Raw genomic sequence first — 22,286 nt, 5'->3', positions numbered from 1 at the left:
CAAAACAAACCCCACCAGCAAGCACACGACCGTGGGCCAATCGCAACACTCCTGTCCTCAAATGCGGGCCCAGTACACGGCTGTGTACAAAGTCTCCGCGAAACGGGCACTCAGACGGGGCCGCAGAGAGAAAAAAAAATGGGACTTCTCTCCTTGGAGTCCTGCTGCGAAAATCCCCAAACTCCTCCCTTCCCGTGAGGAGATCGACCGTTGCGAACCTCGCGATTTCGCGGGCATAACAACTCCACACCATATCATTGGCCGATAACAAAAATTCAAATACAAATACATTCCATTGGTCCACATGTTCGGAAACCACACCAACATAGGAAACATCCAAGACACAAAGCATGCTGGTAAATGAAGTGCCACAACGTATGTACAAAAGATTTTTAGATTTTAGAGGTCCTTACATACATACATATATATATATAGTTATATATTGTTATATATAACTATATATATATAGTTATATATATTGTTATATATTGTTATATATATATATTGTTATATTGTTAGATGTTAGAAGTTCCTCTGTTCATTATTTAAGTTTCTATTTAATTTATTTAATATTGTCTGTTTTTGCATTTGCATTTTATGTAAGAAAATAATTTATTTCTTTGTTACTGTTCTGCACTTTTGCACAGTTTAAAAGCAATTAGAATATTTAACTTGTTCAGTAAATGCATTGTCTGCTGGTTTATTTTAAGACTTTCCAGCACAGTAGTAAGTCATGACAATGATATGGTAACGATCAAGCATGGACATAATATTGTTGGTGGTGGGAGGTGGGTTTAGCGTGGCGGGGGGCAAATCAAATTCTGCTTAGGGCCCCATAAAGCCTTGGGCCGGCTCTGTCTAGAAGTGTCATTTAAAATCAAACATGAATATCGTTTCTACACTCTGTATGCAAGTTCTGGCAGTGTGAAATGTTTTGAGTGTGGCGACATCAGCCACAAACGTTCATCCTGCCCGCACAGGGAGCCCACAGTGGGCAGTCGTTCAGGTGAGACACAGCCTGGAGGCACTGCTGAGAATGGTAGCCTGCAAACAGTGCAGCAGACAGTGGGAGATACCGCAACCGGTGATCCGCAACCTGACATGAAGGGAAATGAAACAAGTGAGCAAGACAGCAGTAATGAAAATGATGGTAATCTAAGTGATACTGAAGCACAGGTTATGAATGCATGCAGAGACGGAGGACAGACAGAACCAGTGAGAGACAGTCACCCAGCTGAGGCTGAGAGTCAGGTCTCTGCAACAGGTGAGTACATTGTGAAAATGCTAGAAATGAAGATGAGGAAATGTTAGAGGATGGCAGTTTACTGATATTATGTCACAAGGTGATCAGCAGTCATATTCATTAAAGGAGATTAATGATTTCCTTGATAAAACTTATGGCAGACAGTCTGTGGAAATAGCAGATTTCTTCTCTGATGTGGACAGGTTTGTTAACTCGGTTATGAAGATTAGAAAAACGGCTGGGTATAAAGAGCTTAGTAAACAAAAGAGGCTTCCTCTAAAGAAGATTCTGACTAAACTTGGGAAAGAAAAGCGAGGAAAGGTTCCTTTAAATGTGCAAAATTTAAAAATGGGTGATACACAAAAGGTGTCGTTCTCTTGGAAAGGTTTCACAGTCTTCTTGTGCTTCCTTTTCTTTCTTTTTTATGGAAATTTTGCGGATAGGAAGTTTAAATATAAATGGAGGCTGGGTTAGAGATAAGCGAGGGATGGTAGCTGAGCTGAGTAGAGCTAAAAACAGATGTGCTCTTCTTACAGGAAACACATTGCTCTGTAGACAATGAGATAGAGTGGGGAATAAGTTGGACAGGCCAGGTTTTTTGTTTTTGTTTTTTGAGCCATGGTACCAACTTTAGTGCAGGTGTAGCTGTTCTCTTCTTGCAGCACATCCTTTTAACAAATTTTTTGACATGTGAAGGGGAGCAGGGCAGAATCCAAGTAGGTCAGGCAACAAGCCGAGAAATACCTTTTGTTTTTATGCTTATAATACTGGCACTGATTATTTGATATTGTTTAGCAAACTGAAAGAGTTTAAACACTTAAACACTTAAGCAGTTTAATAGTAGCTCAATAATAGTAGTGGGAGGAGACTGGAATTGCACTACACATCCTACAGTTGACAGAAACTCAGAAGAGCCTCATCCACCATCAACTTCATTTCTGTTCAGTGTGGTTGCAGAAAATGAACCTCACGGATGTTTGGAGGAACCTTAATCTAGCAGTTAGGCAGTACACATGGGTAAAAGCTGCCGAGGGTAATGTGAGGGCAGCCAGGTTGGATAGGCTTCACCTAAATCAAACATATAACAACAGGTTAATTAGGTCCACAATATCACCTGTTGGATTTTCAGATCACCATTTAGTAGTGGCAGATTTGTCCTTACAAGTTCCATTTTGACACTGTCCCTACTGGCACTTCGATGTATGGCTAACACATAACAATGCTTTCTTTCAGTTCTTCTCTGACTTCTGGAGTCATTGGAGGCTGAGGAAGAAAGTTTTTGAGCGCTTAGCTCAGTGGTGGGAGGTAGGAAAGGTTGCTGGGTGAAACACAGGTAACTTCGCTGGAGTCCCCCATCTCCTTTGATGAGATGTCTACAGCAGTTCAGCAGCTCCACTGTGGCAAAGCCTCTGGTGTTGATGGACTTCCTTTGGAGTTTTACAAGACGTTCTGGACTCTAATTGGACAAGACTTACATGACGTATTTAAAGACTGTTTGGATTCTGGGACTTTACTGTTGAGTTGTAGAAGGGCTGTCCTAACACTGTTACCCAAAAGGGAGATCTTGGCCTACTGAAAAACTGGAGACTGGTTTCATTGTTACGTATGTACAGACTATAAAATGATTGCAAAATGTCTTTCAAATAGACTCAAACAGTGTATGGATACTGTTGTACATTATAGCCAGACGAACTGTGTTCCTGAATGTAAAATTAAGGATAATCTTTTTTGTTTTTATGAGACATTATTGATATATCTAAGCTCCTTCAGGAGCTGGACATTGGCCTGCTTTCTATAGATCAAGAGGAGGCTTTTGGATAGGGTTGATCATTGCTATTTGTTCAAAACACTTGAAGGTTTAGTTTTGGGGATACATTTATTTCACGGATCAAGTTGCTGTATTCTGGAGCCAGTGTTCTGTTAAAGGTAGGAGGTGGACTCAGCTGACCTGTCGGTTCAGAGAGGTATAAGATAGGGTTGTCCCTTATCTGGAATGCTTTACTCCCTGGCCATCGAGCTTCTTTTAATTCAGCTCAAGCGGGGTCTCTCAGGGCTAACCTTTTCAGAGGACATCACTGATACAGTTAGCTTATCAGCATATGCTGACGATGTCATGGTTTTCATAACAAGTCAAAATGATCTAAAAATTCTCAAGCAGAAATTGGTCTTATACGAACAAGCTTCTTCCGCAAAAGTCAATTGGTCAAAATCTGAGGGGTTATTACTGGGGGAGTGGAACAATAAAGAGAAGCCAACATTACCAGCTGGGCTGCAGTGGAACACAGAAAGGATGAAATGCTTAGATGTCTTTCTGGGCAGTGACTGCTTTCTGAGCAAAAACTGGGAGGGTTTAGTTGATAAGATCAGTGCCCGATTGTCTAGATGGATCCAGCCTCAGTTGTCCTATGGTGGGGGGGGGGGGTCTTGATTGTTAACAACTTGGTTGCCTCGATGTTCTTGCACCGGTTTACAGTTGTAAAAGTACAGAAGAGGTTAGTGAACTTCTGGGGAGGCTTTCACTGGACCAAGTCCGCTGTATTTTCTCTACCAGTGTTAGAAGGAGGCCAGGGCCTATTTGACCTCCACAGTCATATCACAGCTTTTTGCCTTCAAACTGTGCAGTGACCTTTATATCATAAACAAAAGTTTTGGAGTGAAACAGCATCTGTGTTGCTTCGTAGGATTATGAACCTGAACTATGATGAGCACTTGTTCCTTCTGGACCTAGCTGACATGGCCTACGACACCTTTCTATCAGTCTGTCCTCTGAGCTTGGGGAATAAACGCCAAAAGAGGCTACTCCCAGATCTATGGCAGTGTAGGGAAGGAACCACTGTTCTATAACCCGCTGATACACTGCAAGATGCTCAGCTCTGTAAGTGTATGGAGATCCGTCACAAGAGCTGGATTTACTAAGTTAACATGTCTCAGATCAGGAGGACAGTGGAAAACGGCTGACATTTTGAGCCAAGAGACTGGTTTTAAATCTCTTCATCTAATGGAGAGGTTGTTGGAGGAAGTGCTTCGTGCACTTCCTGGTTTCTTCAGAGAGGCACTTGGAGCAGAGTGTGGAGAGGATCAGCCAGTTATGTGGCCTGTTTTTCCATCTTTGTCCATCCGTGCTGCAGTTGAGTAGCAGAAGGAAGTGAAGGGGACCATTCTGTCTTTCAAAACACCAGAACTACAGGACTTCTCAAGTACATTAAAGAAAGCCTTGTATGCACTCACTATAAAGGTTCTCAACAGAACATCACTAGCCGGTGTACAGGAGTTGAGGTGTTGAGTGTGTTAACACCAGGTTTATCTCCCAAAGGCAACTGGAGGTCCCTGTACACCCCCCCCCCATAGAGAAAGGCACTGCAGATCTACAGTGGAGGGTGGTACATGGAGCTATGGCTATGAACAGACATGTGGCACATATACAGTGGTGCTTGAAAGTTTGTGAACCCTTTAGAATTGTCTATGTTTCTGCATCAATATGACATAAAACATCATCAGATTTCCACGCAAGTCCTAAAAGTAGATAAAGAGAACCCAATTAAACAAATGAGACAAAACTATTATACTTGGTAATTTATTTATTAAGGAAAATGATCCAATATTACATATCCATGAATGGCAAAAGTATGTGAACCTCTAGGATTAGCAGTTAATTTGAGGGTGAAATTAGAGTCAGGTGTTTTCAATCAACGGGATGACAATCAGGTGTGAGTGGGCGCCCTGTTTTATTTAAAGAAGAGGAATCTATCAAAGTCTGATCTTCACAACACATGTTTGTGGAAGTGTATCATGGCAAGAACAAAGAAGATTTCTGAGGACCTCAGAAAAAGCATTGTTGATGCTCATCAGGCTGGAAAAAGGTTACAACACCATCTCTAAAGAGTTTGGACTCCACCAATCCACAGTCAGACAGATTGTGTACAAATGGAGGAAATTCAAGACCATTGTTACTCTCCCCAAGAGTGGTCGACCATCAAAGATCACTTCAAGAGCAAGGTGTGTAATAGTCGGCCAGGTCACAAAGGAACCCAGAGTAACTTTTAAGCAACTAAAGGCCTCTCTCACATTGGCTAATGTTCATGAGTCCACCGTCAGGAGAACACTGAATAACAATGGTGTGCATGGCAGGGTTGCAGGAGAAAGCCACTGGTCTCCAAAAAGAACATTGCTGCCCGTCTGCAGTTTGCTAAAGATCACGTGGACAAGCCAGAAGGCTATTGGAAAAATGTTTTGTGGACGGATGAGACTAAAATGGAACTTTTTTGGTTTAAACGAGAAGCATTATGTTTGGAGAAAGGAAAACACTGAATTCCAGCATAAGAACCTCATCCCATCTGTGAAACATGGTGGTTGGTGGTAGTATCATGGTTTGGGCCTGTTTTGCTGCATCATGGCCAGGATGGCTTGCCATCATTGATGGAACATCCATCCATTATCCCAACCACTTATCCTGCTCTCAGGGTCATGGGGATGGTGGAGCCTATCCCAGCAGTCATAAGGTGGCAGGCGGGGAGACACCCTGGACAGGCCGCCAGGCCACCCCACAAATTCTGAATTATACCAGCAAATTCTTAAGGAAAATGTCAGGATATCTGTCCGTGAACTGAATCTCAAGAGAATGTGGGCCATGCAGCAAGACAACGACCCTAAGCACACAAATCATTCTACCAAAGAATGGTTAAAGAAGAATAAAGTTAATGTTTTGGAATGGCCAAGTCAAAGTCCTGACCTTAATCCAATCGAAATGTTGTGGAAGGACCTGAAGTGATAGGGTCATGTGAGGAAACCCACCAACATCCCAGAGTTGAGGCTGTTCTGTATGGAGGAATGGGCTAAAATTCCTCCAAGCCGATGTGCAGGACTGATCAACAGTTACCAGAAACGTTTAGTTGCAGTTATTGCTGCACAAGGGGGGGGGGGGTCACACCAGATACTGAAAGCAAAGGTTCACATACGATTGCCACTCACAGATATGTTTGAATAATTTTCCTCAATAAATAAATGACCAAGTATAATATTTTTGTCTCATTTGTTTAATTGGGTTCTCTTTATCTACTTTTAGGACTTGTGTGAAAATCTGCTGATGTTTTAGGTCATATTTGTGCAGAAATATAGAAAATTCTAAAGTGCTCACAAACTTTCAAGCACTACTGTAGAGCCTACAGTATGGAGTCACTGCTCTTTCTGTAATGATGAAGAAGCTCTACAGCAGTTATGGCTCAGATGTCCCAGATTGAGCCCTCTTTTCTTGGTACTGCAGCAGTAGCTAAGAGGTTTAGGAGAGGTTTTCGAAGACAGCCTGTTTGTCTTTGGTCCTAGGTACGCAGCAGCACAGTGCAGACGTGTCACATTGGTTAATTTTCTGATAGGTTAGGCAAAAATTAGCATTTGGCTCAGTACAAGAAACAAAATGAAAGGCACATGGTCCACAGATGCTACACTCATGTTCAGGGGTCTAGTGGCTGCTTGACTGAAAATTGAGTTCACGTTTTTCAAAATGATTTCAAACTTGGAAGAATTTGTTTCTGTTTGGGAACATGGAGATATGCTGTGCACTGTATAAAACCAGTTACTTCTTAATTTCTGAAAAGGGAAGGTCTGTATCTTTTGTTTTTGCTGTGTATGGGGATTGTTGTGTTTCAATATGTATATGAGTATCTGTGCTAATACTAATGTTATGTTAATGTGAATGGAAAATTGTATCATTAAAGACTTGTTTAAAGGTCTCTCCTTTCCTCTCCTCTCCTCTCTCTCTCTCTCTTTCCAGAGAAGGGCGCTTTGCAATGTCTGTCCTGTTATCAAGGCTTCAATTTTTTCATTGGCATCTGTGAATCCCAGTGTCTTCTGGGTTTCTATGCCATCTCTGAGGTATGTAGACTGTACACGTGAACATTTGGCAAATCTGCAGCAGAGCACAGTTTTGCTGCCTCTTCTAAAGAACTGAAACTGATTGACTGTTGATATGCAATGTAGCCCTTTTGTAATGACTTGCTCAGTGTCATGAAAGTCAGACATGAAGCAGTTCTGTGCTGGAGCCACTGAATGAAAGGGGGGGGGTCTATTTTGTTTTATCATCAACTCCATAACAAATTCATGCTTCAATTCAGGGTTCTGACTCCAGGAATTCTGAACCAAAGTGCATGGCGTGTGATTTGTCCTGTGTGACCTGTCGGGGTCCCAGTGGGTGGAACTGCACCAAATGCCCTGCCCTCCAGAGACTGTCTGATGATGGACGCTGCTTGTCCTGTTGCGGAAATGAAACACATCTTGATGGCGCACCCATACCCAGGGAGTGCTGTGACTGCAAGTCTTCTCGAGGTTAACAATGAATCACACACAAACACGTTAGGCCCTCAAATACAGATGGGTGGGGCATTCAGTGGTGATGACGCAATTCCTCATTTTCCACTGTTGAGAATACGATCTAGAGTACTTTTAAATGCAGCCTGGTATACAAACAGTTTCGAGTGTGTGTTTTCTCTCTCTCTCTTAACCTGTGTGTGTGCTTGCATGTTCACTTCTATCAAGGGGTGTAGAATTTATGTGGGTGTGTTTATTCACTTGTCCAGTTTTTCCACTTTTTAGACAGGCTTTTTGTCCTCCAAGTGACGTTGCATTAGTATTACATATCAGAATATTACTATATACACAGATCAGCCAAAACATTAAAACCACCTGCCTAATATTGTGTATGTCCCCGTCGTGCTGCCAAAAAAGCTCTGACCTATCAAGGTATGGACTCCACAAGACCTCTGAAGGTGTCCTCTGGTATCTGGCACCAAGATGTTAGCAGCAGATCCTTTAAGTCCTGTAAGTTGCAAGGTGGGGCCACCATAGATCGGACTTGTTTTTCCAGCACATCCCACAGATGCTTGATCAGATTGAGATCTGGGGAATTTGGAGGCCAAGGCAACACCTTGAACTCTTTGTCATGTTCCTCAAACCATTCCTGAACAATTTTTGCAGTGTGGCAGGGTGCATTATCCTGCTGAAAGAGGCCACTGCCATCAGAGGCCACTGCCATCAAGGAATACCATTACCATGAAGGAGTGTACCTGGTCTGCAACCATGTTTAGGTAGATGCTACGTGTAAAGTAACATCCACATGAATGCCAGGACCCAAGTTTTCCCAGCAGAACATTGCCCAGATCATCACACTGCCTCCACTGGCTTGCCTTCTTCCCATAGTGCATCTTGGTGCCATCTCTTGCTCAGGTAAACGATGCGCACAAACCTGGCCATCCACGTGATGTAAAAGAAAACGTGATTCATCAGACCAAGACACCTTCTTCCATTGCTCCATGATCTAATTCTGAGGCTCATGTGCCCATTGTAGGCACTTTCAATGGTGGACAGGGGTCATCATGGGAACTCTGACTGGTCTGCAACTACGCAGCCCCATATGCAACAAGCTGTGATGCTCGGCGTGTTCCTACACTTGTCTGTCATAGCCAGCATTAACTTTTTCCGGCAATTTGAGCTGCAGTAGCTCTTCTGTGGGATTGGATCAGATGGGCTAGCCTTCGTTCCCCAACCACATCAATGAGCTTTGGGTGCCCATGACCCTGTCACTGGTTCACCAGTTGTCCTTCCTTGGACCACTTTTGGTAGGTACTAACCACAGCATACCGGGAACACCCCACAAGTCCTGCCGGTTTAGAGATGCTCTGACCCAGTCGTCTAGCCATCACAATTTGGACCTTGACAAAATCACTCAGATCCTTACGCTTGCCCATTTTTCCTGCTTCCAACACATCAACTTCAACAACTGACTCTTCACTTGCTGCCTAATATATCCCACCTTTGACACGTACCACTGTAATGAGATAATACATGTTATTCACTTAACCTGTCAGTGGTATTAATGTTTTGGCTGATTGGTGTATGTACATATGTAAGTGCATATATATATTAGAATAATGCTGTCATTTTGATTAATATTTCATTTAATACTTAACCAGAAATCAATTTTGCATGGCATACTCAGTCACACAGAATCTGTTCAGCAATGTATTTGATTTAGCTTTTTCAGTTGGTTTCACCCTGTAAATTACACTCCTACCCAGGTCATGTTAATGTTAGGACGTTCCAAACACAGACCCAAAACCCACTTCAGATCTTAACCTTTAATGTAGAGTCATCTGATCTCACCAATTTTATCTGTCGGCCTTCTCTGTCTCCTGTCTTTAGAGGAGTGCATTCTCAGCGTCAACTTCATATTAAGGGGCCCTGAGGAGTTGGAGGCTTTAGGCAGCCCAGCCAAACACCTGGTGACCATCTGCGTCCTCTTCATCATCGCTGCGGGTGGAGTGGTCTACCTTTTCCTCCAGGCTCGCTCAAAATTGCATCCTGTGTCCAGCACATCCAAAACCAAGGCTGGGGGCTACCAGAAACTGGACAGCAAAGGAGACGTCAGCTCCCAACTCAAAGCCTCATCCTTCGGGGAGTACAGAGACCGCATCATTGAGTGTGAGGAGGGTGAGGAAGAGGATGATGAGGAAGATGACATCGTGTACATGGCCCAGGACGGAACTGTTTACCGGAGGTTCAAGTACGGACTCCTTGATGAGGATGAGGAGATTGAGCTGGAGTATGACGACGAGAGCTACTCGTTCAAATGAAAAAGGGGGAACTACAGAGGCCGGCGGGCTGGGAATGAGCATGGGGGAAGTTGGCTTATACAAACATGTAAATGTAGACTAATGGGTTTGACAACTTTAACAGAAATTCTGAGGCAGTCCTTGAAAGTATTTCTGTCAAATTTGAAGGTGTTGAAATGAATTGGAATGCACTCGATCCATCTAAATACTGCATTGAACAAATATTTACATTCAAATAATGTGTCCTACATAGGTCTTTACACTTAAGATAACCTTGATTGATTTTTTTTATTCCCTGTCTTTTAAACACTGGTTTGGAGCATGAAACTTTATGCATGAAAAGTTTGAGTCTCATGTAAAATCAATACATGAAACAATACCGAAAATCATGACTAATTATTCTATAAATGTGTGCAGTAGTCATCTGAGCTAGATTTTAATGTATCATTATAATGTCCTCCAAGTTTTCCAGGGAACACCAAATCAGACTTTGCTTTTACTGCGACTACTGTAAGCGTTTTTTTTTTTTTTCATAATTCTTAAGGCAATGGAAGATGATGCTCCTAACATTGACTTTTCTTGAAAACCTTGTTCCTCTTCGGGCTGTTTTCTCTGTCGAGCATCATGGGTACTGCAACACAAAATGTAATATTCAACCCATAGCTAGCACTGATACATTATGGCGGTCTTAAAAAAGGTAAGCGGAAGAGATGTACTCTATACTGGCCGAGATTTCAGCCAAGAACAAGTGACTAAAAAACAAATTTCTGATTTTTGTGATTGTTAAATTAACATGTTAAATCTTTTTGCTTTAATGTAGCGGACTGAAACACCCTTGGCTCATCTGATCGAGCATTCGAATGTTGTTTATCCTTGAATGGCACACAAACCAACCTTAAAACCAACGTTGATATCTAATATATTTGTGGTTGGTTTTTGTCTATTTTGAGTGCTGTTTACATTTCATCTCGAGGCAACGTGTATGTACACGTTAAATCACGGTGTCTATTAATGTTTGCTTGTCTAGAAGGTAGCGGAGACGAGACTAGAAAACAATATGCAATAGCAACATGAGGGTTGTCATTAGAATGAAAAGCTAATTACTTTCATTGTTTAGCTTCAGGAGCACATTCTGCTGTTTATGAGTCAACAAGATAAAACACAGTCTTATATGCCCAACGTCATCTAGTGGAACATGAAGTGTCAAGTTCATCTGACCAGTCTGTCACTGTCAACTTAGACCAGCTCAGCATCATGTCTGTCAGATAGCATGTGATGAGCATAGCTAAAACCCATCATCTCACTTTCTTTAATAGTTTTACAAGTTCATTTGAATCAAAGAAAATACACTCCTTGTTCGCCATGTAAGTCTTGTCTTCTTGTATCTGTCACAAAAAAAGCATTTAAAAAAAAATCTGTCATTTTGTGAGTTTTCCACCTCTACTGTCTGAGAGCAAAGCCTAATAATGATGTAATGGCTTTGTCTTAACAATACGGCTAGAATCTATCCTGTAATGGGCGGCACGGTGGCCCAGTGGTTAGCACTGTCACCTCACAACAAGAAGGTCCTGGGTTCGAACCTTGGGGCTGTCAAACCTAGGGGATCGTCCCAGGTTGTCCTCTGTGTGGAGTTTGCATGTTCTCCGTGTCTGCAGTGGGTTTTTTCCAGGTGCTCCGGTTTCCCCCACCATAGACAAACTGGAGTTGGTCCCCGGGTGCTGCACAGCGGCTAACTGCTCCTAGCTACACAGCTAAAATGGGTTAAATGCAGAGAAGAATTTCCCCACGGGGATTAATAAAGTATATCAAAAAATAAAAATAAAGAAATATGCTGAAGGATTCATCCATCCATCCATTATCCAAACCGCTTATACTGCTCTCAGGGTCGCGGGGATGCTGGAGCCTATTGCAGCAGTGCATATTAATACTCGAGAATAATATCTAATCTGTGACCCTTCATCGCACACACTGGGGAATTTCATGCTAGCCTAAACAAAGATGGAAAAATGGTTGTTCTCTGCTTGTTTTGAGAAACACTCATATCTGTGTTGCTGTGCTCTTTATGCTTCCCGGGTTCTGTTCACATCATTACAGGGAGGCAACAGGCTCCCAGGACGGCAGACCACATTTCTGGGAACATTTTATTCAGGCTGATGTTGTGACTTCAGTGTCACTCATCTGTCTCCTATCTATTTTACCTCCTGAGATGATCAAGTGTCTTCATTTCACCTGTGGGAAAGTGACAAGTGCAAAACCGATAACAATTTCTGCTCTGTTTTATTGGGTTTTAATGTGCTGTGAACAACTATAATAATAAAGCAGGATTTGAGTTTTTGTGCCGTGACCGGTGGTTTTGCCAAGTCATTTGTTTTGTGGACCATCAACCTGCAGGTTTGCCACCAAAGGCAGCTGAGAGAAAGGAAACCTGAATCAGAGGCTCATCAAAGTATAGCTGTCGCACTTAATGTGTATTTGATATGTTAGTGTGCAAGTATGCAAGAAAAATCACACTTTAAACCAAGTTCAGTTCATTTTAATGAATAATCCATAGACACACTGAGGAATTATCTCTGACATCCAAATACTATTCATCGGGCAGATGTTCTGCGTCTCAGGATTCATATTCTGAGGAGAACTTGCGGATCAAAATGAAGTGGAATAACCAGCTCAAATTAAAAACTTAATATCTTTGTAAATGTTAATGCATATTCATTGTCTGTTTTTGCATAAAATGAGTCTGCTATTACCATATGTAAGATTTGTTACCAAAACAATTTTGCTTCTAAATATTCTGGGTTTCTATCAATCAGCCGAGGTGTGTTGAATACAGCACAAGTACAGCCTATAATCCAAGTTTAAGACCCTTTTTTTCTTCATAACTCTACAAGATTACGCCGAATGAAAATGTTAATAGTTGACAGATTAAAGTCATGAAATACAACTTGACATGAAAAGCCCACAGAGGATCTACCATAGGTGTGTCAACACAGCAGGTTTGTCCTCAGAAACCCTCACCCTGAGACTATAACCCGAGTCCAGATTATCTCATGTACTGTGAAACACGAACTTTAATCTGGGTACACCTACCGCTGGTCCAGCTTCCTTCATAACCAAGAACACATTAGAATATATGTATTTACTTATATTCAGTCCCTTATCTTAACATTCATCTTTGCTTTAAAACTAAATGTAAAAATAAAATTCTCTCCAACATATTGTGCTTACAAGGTTACCGCTTTGGACATTTTTCCCCATCCTTGCAGGGACACCGACACCCCCTATAGAGTTACTGCATGAGGTCGGCTTTCACAAATACAAAGGACAAACACTGGACAAAAACAAACTGCATCCACATACTTCAGTAGCTTTTAATGGCAAATGGATACGTGAAAGATGATTCTCTGACCAGATGAATCATCAGTCGAAAATGACATTAACAATATCACAACATCAGTCGTTCGCTTTTCAGTTCATTTCTAGGAATCTACAGGTTACTCATTGTTTATTCGGCACCAACAGAGTACACAACACCCACGGCTGCTGTGCTCACACAGCCAGACCATGACCCAAAACCCTGACTGACCGGGACCGACTGGGGACACGAGACATGGCAGAGACGCCAAAGCCCAACGTCATGTCCAAGGAATGGTCTCTCAGATTACAATAGATAAAGAATGCAATGTTTTCTTGAGACGGGAAGAAGTTTTGAGTCCCGCCAGGATTTAATCCTGGGACAGGTTAGCCAAATATGTCTGCAGAGATGGTTGTTAAACCACTACCCCACACCTGGGCACCTGAACATTTTCCTAGCATCACTCTTCTCAAACGCTTTAACCAGCAATAAACAGTGATGTCAGTAGCTACGGGCCAACACTAATAGGAGGACATTACAATTTAGACAAATATCAGTAGATAATATCAGTATTTCCATGCCTGTTGTGCCAAATGGAAAAAACAAAACTGTGACACAAACATTATTTCTGAATCATGTTCTACTTACAGTAAAATAGGTTAATGGATTATGAGGTATTCAGTAACAAATTAGAAATTAGAGAAGCTGATTATTAGTTTCAGGAGGTAAACGCTCTGGAACTTTATCAAGAGAATCCAGACGATGTTTTGCATTGTGGATTAGTAGTACAGGTTTTACCACAGTGCCAACTGGAATATCATATGAAAAGGAGAAGTTGCACCTCAAATGTTTGGTGGGAATAAAAGACCAACAACAGATACCTTGAACTGAATATTAAGCATTTGAGTCAATGTGGGGGAAAATCTCATCTTAAAGATTGTAACAAAAAGCAAACTACAACAAATTAGATTGTATCAGTTAATAATTCCTATATATATATATATATATATATATATATATATATCCTTTCCCGAGTAGCTGTATTGACAGCTGATGAATGTTTATGGCATGAAACAGGCTTGTACTGTCTCATAAAGAATTTACCTGACTCATCCAGTGAGTCAGGTAAATTCTTTATGAGACAGTACAAGGTGAGTCAGGTAAATTCTTTATGAGACAGTACAAGCCTGTTTCATGCCATAAGCAATCATCAGCTGGATTATATATATATATATATATATATATATATATATATATATATATATATATATATATATATATATATATATATAATGCAAACACAAAATGGCCCATTGTTGAATCATGCCATTAATTCCTCTTATCATACTGTAGAGACAAATAAAAGAAAGAAAAAAAAGAATGAATGATATGGCATACCATATCACTTTTACAAGTGGTGTCTTTGGGTTTCTAGTCCCCAAACCCGACCACACCAAAGCAGACCCTGTTTGAGCACTCCTGACATCATCCCGTCTCACAATATCATCCGCAAAGACATTAAGCTTCAAGATTGTTTTGACAAAGCATGACATTACAGCCAGCAAATACAAAAATGTTTTTAAAAAATAAAATAGATTCTTTCTGTACATCAAGTGCTTCAGATGAGTTGTCAATGCACAACCACGGCAGAAAAGTCTCCACGAACGGACCAAAGGGACGAGTTCTTGTTTCGGTCGTTTCATCTTTGTCGGCCTCATCTTCTTTTTTTTTTCCTCCCCAATTGTACTTAGCCAATTACCCCACTCTTCCAAGCCATCCTGGTCACTGCTCCACCCCCTCTGCTGATCCAGGGAGACTACCACATGCCTCCTCCAATACATGTCGAGTCACTAGCCGCTTCTTTTCACCTGACAGTGAGGAGTTTCACCAGGGGGACGTAGCGCGTGGGAGGATCACACTATTCCCCCCAGTTCCCCCTCCCTCCCGAACAGGCACCCCGACCGACCAGAGGAGGTGCTAGTGCAGCAACCAGGACACATACCCAAATCCGGCTTCCCACCCGCAGACACGGCCAATTGTGTCTGTAGGGACGCCCGACCAAGCCGGAGGCAACACGGAGATTCGAACCAGAGATCCCCACATTGGTAGGCAACGGAGTAGACTGCTACACTACCTGGATGCCCTTGTCGGCCTCATCTGAAGAGTGTGATACATGACACTGACGTTTCCGTCTGTCGTCTCTCCAGGAAACACTTCTAATAGCTGCAAACTGATTTTTCTCTTCAGGGATGATAAAGATCACTAAAGTAGGTTAAAGCAGAATTTTAAAAAAATAATAATAATGTAGCCCTAAAAAAAAAAGACATACCAGAACTCCAAGGTGCCATCTCAGATTGTACAGATAAGAACTGGGAAGGCTGTGGCTAATATGGCTGCTGTATTAACAGGATGTCTGTAACCTCTGATGCAAAATCTGAGTCCCTCAACAAAACAATCGAACGCTCTTTACAACATAAAGACTTACACACAAATAGTAGACTCTGAAGTGCAAATCACTAAGCTTGCCTCAAAATAAAATATGTACAGGGCTACAAAAAATTGGACGCGCGGGTGGAACAGACGCCACGTGCACACGGAGGCTGAGCAAGATCTGCAGAGGCTGATGCAACCTCGACCGTTCGTCCCCGCTCGTCTGCTGTTATGGCCACAACAATTAATACATTCAATTTTATAATTTCATGGGTTGCATTTTTTTAACAACATGCACAAGGGGCATGTCTAATCTTCTAAGCGATCATTAAAAATAAAAATAAAAAAGACTCAGAATACGCCACATCATAAGATAGTCAAACATGTCAGAAACATGATTACCATTGAGAGCATGATGCATGCATGCAGATTGTTCTGTATTAGTTTCTACATAATCACCCCCTCACCTCCCTGACAATGTAAGCTACCAATCACAGTTTGAAGACCACTTTCTTCTAGACGTACCAAGGGAAAGGTGAAAACAGAGGCCGTGGACTTTGCTTTCATGTATCTGTGTCCCATCTCTGATAAAGGGATGACAGCCCCTACACAGCAGGCCAGCTCAGTAAAGGTTAAGCTCAGTTCATATAAATGTTTCACCTACAATTTGCCATTTATCACTAAAACTTAAGGAAGGAGTGAGACAGTGCGTCGACTTGACACATTCAGATGACCAACATGCTGATGTCATTAAATATCATCGCTACAAAATCTCAAGGGTAATTACTTAGTTACTCTCTGCTTCATGAAAGGCTGACTTAGCTTGTTGGTTATGACGCAAGTACTTTGGTTGTTTGTTCTAATAGTATGGACCCTGTAATGGACCAAAACCACTGATCTATTCTCTCTCGCTCTCTCCCAACCACGGAGAGCTCGGTGATGTTATTGTTACTCTGCTGAACTATTTAAAATGTACTATGATGTCTGAAGGTTGGATGTAGGGCTTTCCAATAAAGATCTTAACTCCAAAAAATAAAATAAAATAAACCAGCATCACACTGTTGAGGAGACGGCTGCATATTTCAGATTCATTTCTCTAAATGCAGCCACCCTTTAGCGAAGGGAACAAAACAATAATAATAATAAAAGTGAAGAAGAAGGGAAACGTTTCAGGGAAGTGACTGTGGCAATACACACTTCTCTAGTTCGACAGCAGCCTGACTCTGTGTTCGCATGCGCGTGCACATAAACACAGTCACACACACACACACACACACACACACACACACACACACACACACACACACACACGCACACGATTGTTGCAGCCACATTCTTGCATAAAATCATCTTGCTGTGCATTCTGAGTTCACAGTTTGGGTTACAAATTATAATGCCCAAATCAACCACATTCTCCCAACAGTTAACGCCAAAGCAACTCTCAGCAGGGGACCTGAATAAGTGATGTATTTGACCTTGGTCACATAGTGCTTACGGAAGAAACCGTTGTGACCAAGAGGGCAAAACTGCGAGAGGTAAACACACAGCAGATGTTCGATCCTTGCCATTTAACACTCAAAAAGACAAAGTAAACGATGCTGACTAGTTTCTAATTCTGTGCTCTCTACTGTCCCTTAAAAGGTCCACTTGGGTGCTTTCCAACATAACTGAACCGTACTAAAAGTGTGCAGCAGACTTCACGACTTACAATGGGTGTATCAAGATGCCTATTTATATTCCAAACACCTAACTTTAAGAGTTTCATTTTTTTTTCTTTTTTTAAGTCAGGGAGTTTGGGTAAAAATAAAAAACACATGATTGGAACAGATTAACCAAAGCCACCACACCACATGTAATTAAGCTTTTGGATGAGGTATTTTGATGTTACTACACAAAACCAGACATCGTCTATGAACTCATGAAGGGGTAGGCACTCTGAGCTCAGCCCGCACTGGACATATTGACAGGCCAAGAAAACAAGATGCAGCAACACAGTTGGAAAAGAAAGTAAAACAAAAACAAAAAAAACCCAAAACAAACAAAAAACAAAACAAAGAATAGTGGTTCATGGTTTTGCCCATTCATAACCAAGACTATGGCAAAAAGATGGGAGATCAAAATAAAGATTTAAAAAAGTGTGTGTTTTTAGAGTATGCTTAGGCATGTGTGTATTTTCTTTGCTGTTCTGGTGTGTGTGTGTGTGTGTGTGTGTGTGTGTGTGTGTGTGTGTGTGTGTGTGTGTGTGTGTGTGTGTGTGTGTGTGTGTGTGTGTGTGTGTGTGTGTGTGTGTGATAGAGAGAAATAGAGAAAGAGAGAGAGTGCGAGAGACAAAGAAAGAGCCTGCACAGAGCAGAAACAGCCAGCTGTCAGTGACCGTTCATGATTGTTTTTGATGGAGATGTGGTAGTGGTGGTGGTGGTGGGTGTGGTTGTCGGTGTACTGAGGGCTGTAGTGAAGAAATTGTCTTCTCTCAGTTTGAGATGCTCCGGGAGCTCCAGCTGCACCTTGGCCTCCTCGATGTCATTGTTGATTGCAGCTATTAGGGCTTCTGTTCAATACAGATGGAAAAATAGAGTGTGATTGAGGATTTCAGGTGGTGTGGGTGGGTGTGGTCAAAATATGGAAGTGGAAAATGGAGACAGAGGTGGTTTCAAAGCAGGGAGGGTGAAATTTGAAAGGGTAAGGGAGGGAGAGGAAGAGAGAGTGGGGGGGGGGGGAGGGATAGATTGAAAAAAAAGCAGGGGATACAAAGGGAGGAAAAAGAGGGATGGGATAGAAAAGTGGAGATAAAGAGAGGGCATGGAGAAGCACAGAAAGAAGAGAGATGATGGAAAACAAAGAACATATTCATCAAAGTTGGACCATGACAAAAAAGCCTGTATTGGGAAAAACTACTGTAAGGCAAACTAGACAAAAGCAGAAACTTCTGTTTGGGAGAATATGGGAAGTCTCACCGAGTGAGTCGAAGCTCCTCTCTGGACGGATGTAGCCCACCATAACAACACTGAGGATCTGTCCATAGAAGTCCTCTTTGAATGTGTGGATCACATGGGTCTCCTGCAATTTCAAAAGGATAATAATGTAGGATTCCATCTTGTTTTAGTGCCCAGGCCAAGAGTTTAAGAAAGGGGTGCTGTCAGTTGCCCCATTTCATTTGTTTATTTTAATTAAACTAAATGTTGACCAAGGAGGGACAGCGATACACATTTGTCAAATTGGGCATATAGGATCATCATTGGAAAAAAAAGTATTAAATTTATAAAGGAGAAAACAGTTTTGTCTGAAGTTATTTTATACAAAGCCTTAAAAAATTGGAACAAAAAGAGGGGTAAAGTCATAGATTATCCTTGCATGTGAAAGTGTTAGTATGCCCATTTAAGTGTTTTTTTTTTCCTGAAGAGTAAAAATGAAAATCTGAAAAATCCCCCCCACAGCTCAGGGATTCTGAATGTGTCCCATTACTGACCATTGACTTCTTAGTGTTTTTGTAGTAAGGGTTCCAACCAATGCTCATAACCATTTTGTGAATGTGTCCATTGTCCACACAGGCCCAGCCATAATAGATCCCTGTGCTGATATCTGCTGGAAGATGTTCCACAACAGAGTCTGGGAAGTTGGCTGTAGGTAGGGAGAGAGGAAGAAGATTATTTTTTTCAGTTGAGGATGATGGTTTTCATTTATTTGATCTTAATATATGACCCATTTGGAGGCCACTTGTCTAGAACACTTCAGTAAGGCATGTGCTTGCCAAAAGAGGGGCTTGAATCCAGATCAAATTGGTTGGACGGCAGGTTTACAAATACATATGCCACCGAGCTGCAACAATGTCACTAAAAGCAAAAAGAGAGGAAAGCTACTTTTATTTAAATCAAGGGTTTCACTCTGAAAATCCTTCCCTAACTTCTTAAACGTGAATGTGTTTGCAGTGAGTATTGTTGCTCCATTACGTATCATTGACAACAACATCCTTGTTGTCAATGATACGATAATGAGTAACAACATCTTTGTTAGGACACATTTATGTCCTCAAATCAATCAATATTTCAAATTACATATATCGGATATGAATTCTAATAAAATAGTCAGTTGCGACTATTCTGGGGTACGAGAAGCTCAAAACAAGAGTCAGTAGCAACAGCAAAATAAGCTGTTTGGCATTGGCGGAGAAGATTTGGCAAATTTTTCATGAGCGCAACCCACATACTCAGCTCTGCCGCTCATCCCACAAATGCATGTTCCTTACAAATGTGGCACCATTTAAAAGGGAAATAAACAGGCTTTCCAACGGTATAAGATATATTGCCAAGAAGCATTGTTACAACAAAGAAATAATCTACCAAACACAAATTTCCTTACTTTTTGTGCTAAGTATATTTATGTAGATGGACAAAAGATAAAAAATGTTGATGGATTGAAATACTTAGGGCATATTCAAAAGATGTGCCAAGTATTGAAATATAACATAAGTAACTTTAGACATATTAGGAATTCATTAACAGTTGTAGCCTCTAAGACATATATGAATATGTCTTAAGAGGGATTCAAATACATATCTGAATGCAATGCTTCTTATTTTAATCACTGCATATAATGTTGGTCCTGGGCAAACAAGACCGCCTTAAAACCAGTTAGGTCACTTCATAAACAAGCCCTGAAAGTCCTGGAAAGGAAATCATGACAGTTTCATCATTGTGATATACTTGATAAATATAAAATGTTGAGCTTTGACAACTCAATTTTGTATTCAGATGTCCGTTTAGTGTATAAGATTCATAATGCTACACATCCACCGTTGAAGAGCTCTGTTCAGCTTTGAGCAAATGAGCAGAGCGTTAAGGTCTGCATCAAGAGAAGAATGTAGTATCCCTAAACAAGGCTCTTCTGCCTTTGCACAATCTGCTTTTTCCTGTAAAGCCATTAAAGAATGGAATAAGCCTCCTGTTAATCTGGAAATCTGCAAAATTTCCATATTTTCTCCAATGAAATTAAAAAAATTGATTTTAAATAACCAGTCTTGTCAACATAAATTCGACATTTTGATGCCGTTTTTATAACCTTTTGGATAGATGCATATAATATTTTGAAATTTGTATTCTGCTTTGAGTATATTTCTATAACGTGTGTGTGTGTGTGTGTGTGTGTGTGTGTGTGTGTGTGTGTGTGTGTGTGTGTGTACCCCTGCGTGGATGTGAAACGTGAATAGGTTGTTGGTCCATTTGTGGTGGAGATGATAGGTTTTGCTTTTTTTTTTTGTTTCTGTTCACTTACCTCGGAACTACAGATGGAAATTAGCTATGAGCTAAATCTGGTACAAAGCATCTTTTCTCTTTGTTTGAGGTTAATGTATTTTGTCCCTGATATAAATAAATTTAACAAAGAAAGAAAAAAGTGACAAAGGGCGGTTTGCTACAAATTATACCAAGTTCAATATTTTCGATCCTTCACTTAGTATGAAAAGCAACGACACCAGTCATTTCTGATATAACTTAACATCTCTGGCAAATATCCAAACTACATAAAGTGTGAAATATCAGCGTTACTAAACCAAGTGACACATCACTCCGTTGCGTAAAACAGCCCCGTTAACAATCCGGGAATTATTAGCACATCACGATAGTGAAGAGATGAGTCGCATTTCCCAAGGTGCGGTCATAGAAAACTACCATTTCCACCCAGACTATGCACAAATTTAGAGTTTCGCTTCTGCTAATTCTTCAGAAACGACTTTAATGTGTTGTTAACGTTACAATTCTACTAGCTTGGCTAACGTTAAGTGACGTTCGCGTTATGCTAATTTCAACATTAGGCAACTCTTACACTGTGTTGCAGGACTGACTAATCGGCGACAATTCCATGGTAACAAGTTTCGAATTTAAATTACACATAGCTACATCGATCAGCGAAAAGACCATAGAAATGTTATGGCAGACTATATCACTCACCAGTGGGAATGCCCAGTTCTTTGCTTCCTCGCCCGAATCCTCGTACGACCTCTCCTCGGCAAAAGTACGGAAGACTCTTCATGTCTTCGTCAGCAATGACAAATGTATTCTGATAGAAAAACGCCGGCAAATGACCTCAAACGGCACGATAGAACTGAACAGACCTTGGAAACACAAAACACCTCTGTGGAGGAGCACCTGTTTAGCTTATGCAGCTAGCAAGACTTCTCGATTTGTCAAGAGTACAGTTCGCCCTTGTGTTTGGCCGTAGCCTCTTCACCTAGCCGGTTAGCGGCTGTGGTTTTGCTTCCCTCGGCATCAACCGATCAAAATTTCACCAGCTAAAATAATTATTCTAACCCAAACTAATGCTTGTTCGGAGTCTCACGATCCTGAACCACTGTATAAAGCAAGCGCGTCGGTTACACAAGAAAAACTGTATCCCCTCTGTCACTTCGGTGCACTCACACTGAACTGACGGATAGTCCCTTTTCAAGCTAGGCTGACCAGATGATAAGTGCATGTGTACAGGGCAGCGCTTCCGTAACTTGTGATGACGTCAGTGCGTGTAAACGCCAAGAAGTGATGACGTACATGTGAGTCCTTCGGCATGCATAGGCAGAATTTGACGGAAAAAGGAAACAACGTGTCCAGATCAGTTCAGTTTTCGCATTTTTCTTTATATTTAAGTTTATATGGTTTGCAACTTGCAAAGGTCA

At 41.3% G+C, this 22,286-nt stretch overlaps 2 protein-coding genes across 2 annotated transcripts in view; one reads left to right on the top strand and one right to left on the bottom strand.

Moving 5' to 3' along the window:
• The window catches only part of LOC130112007 (proprotein convertase subtilisin/kexin type 5-like), a 33,252-nt gene extending 23,388 nt beyond the window's left edge, over positions 1-9,864 (top strand). Inside the window, exon 11 of the mRNA XM_056279319.1 lies at positions 9,434-9,864. Within this exon, the coding sequence (XP_056135294.1) occupies positions 9,434-9,864 (431 nt within the window). The remainder of the gene's footprint in view (positions 1-9,433) is intronic.
• A 2,496-nt stretch (positions 9,865-12,360) lies between these two features.
• Positions 12,361-22,062, bottom strand: rfk (riboflavin kinase). The gene is made up of 4 exons (XM_056290592.1): positions 21,568-22,062; positions 19,092-19,243; positions 18,580-18,682; positions 12,361-18,173 (listed from the first exon to the last, which is right to left on the bottom strand). The coding sequence occupies exons 1-4, from the start codon at positions 21,647-21,649 to the stop codon at positions 17,992-17,994; spliced, it is 519 nt and encodes a 172-aa protein (XP_056146567.1). The 5' UTR covers positions 21,650-22,062; the 3' UTR covers positions 12,361-17,991.
• Positions 22,063-22,286: the final 224 nt, after the last annotated feature.

Source organism: Lampris incognitus, chromosome 1 (genome assembly GCF_029633865.1).
Source record: "Lampris incognitus isolate fLamInc1 chromosome 1, fLamInc1.hap2, whole genome shotgun sequence".
NCBI classification, from domain to species: Eukaryota; Metazoa; Chordata; class Actinopteri; order Lampriformes; family Lampridae; genus Lampris; species Lampris incognitus.
The sequence above is the reverse complement of the archived record's forward strand: the minus strand, read 5'-3'. Positions and strand labels throughout refer to the sequence as shown.

What these genes read in the sequence shown, in the direction of transcription:
- rfk (XM_056290592.1), bottom strand. Translation starts at nt 21,649, where the DNA reads ATGAAGAGTCTTCCGTACTTTTGCCGAGGAGAGGTCGTACGAGGATTC. An exon ending in AAAACACTAAGAAGTCAATG is followed by an intron (nt 18,683 to 19,091) that starts GTCAGTAATGGG and finishes TTGAAATTGCAG; the next exon opens with GAGACCCATGTGATCCACAC. An exon ending in GAGGAGCTTCGACTCACTCG is followed by an intron (nt 18,174 to 18,579) that starts GTGAGACTTCCC and finishes TGTATTGAACAG; the next exon opens with AAGCCCTAATAGCTGCAATC.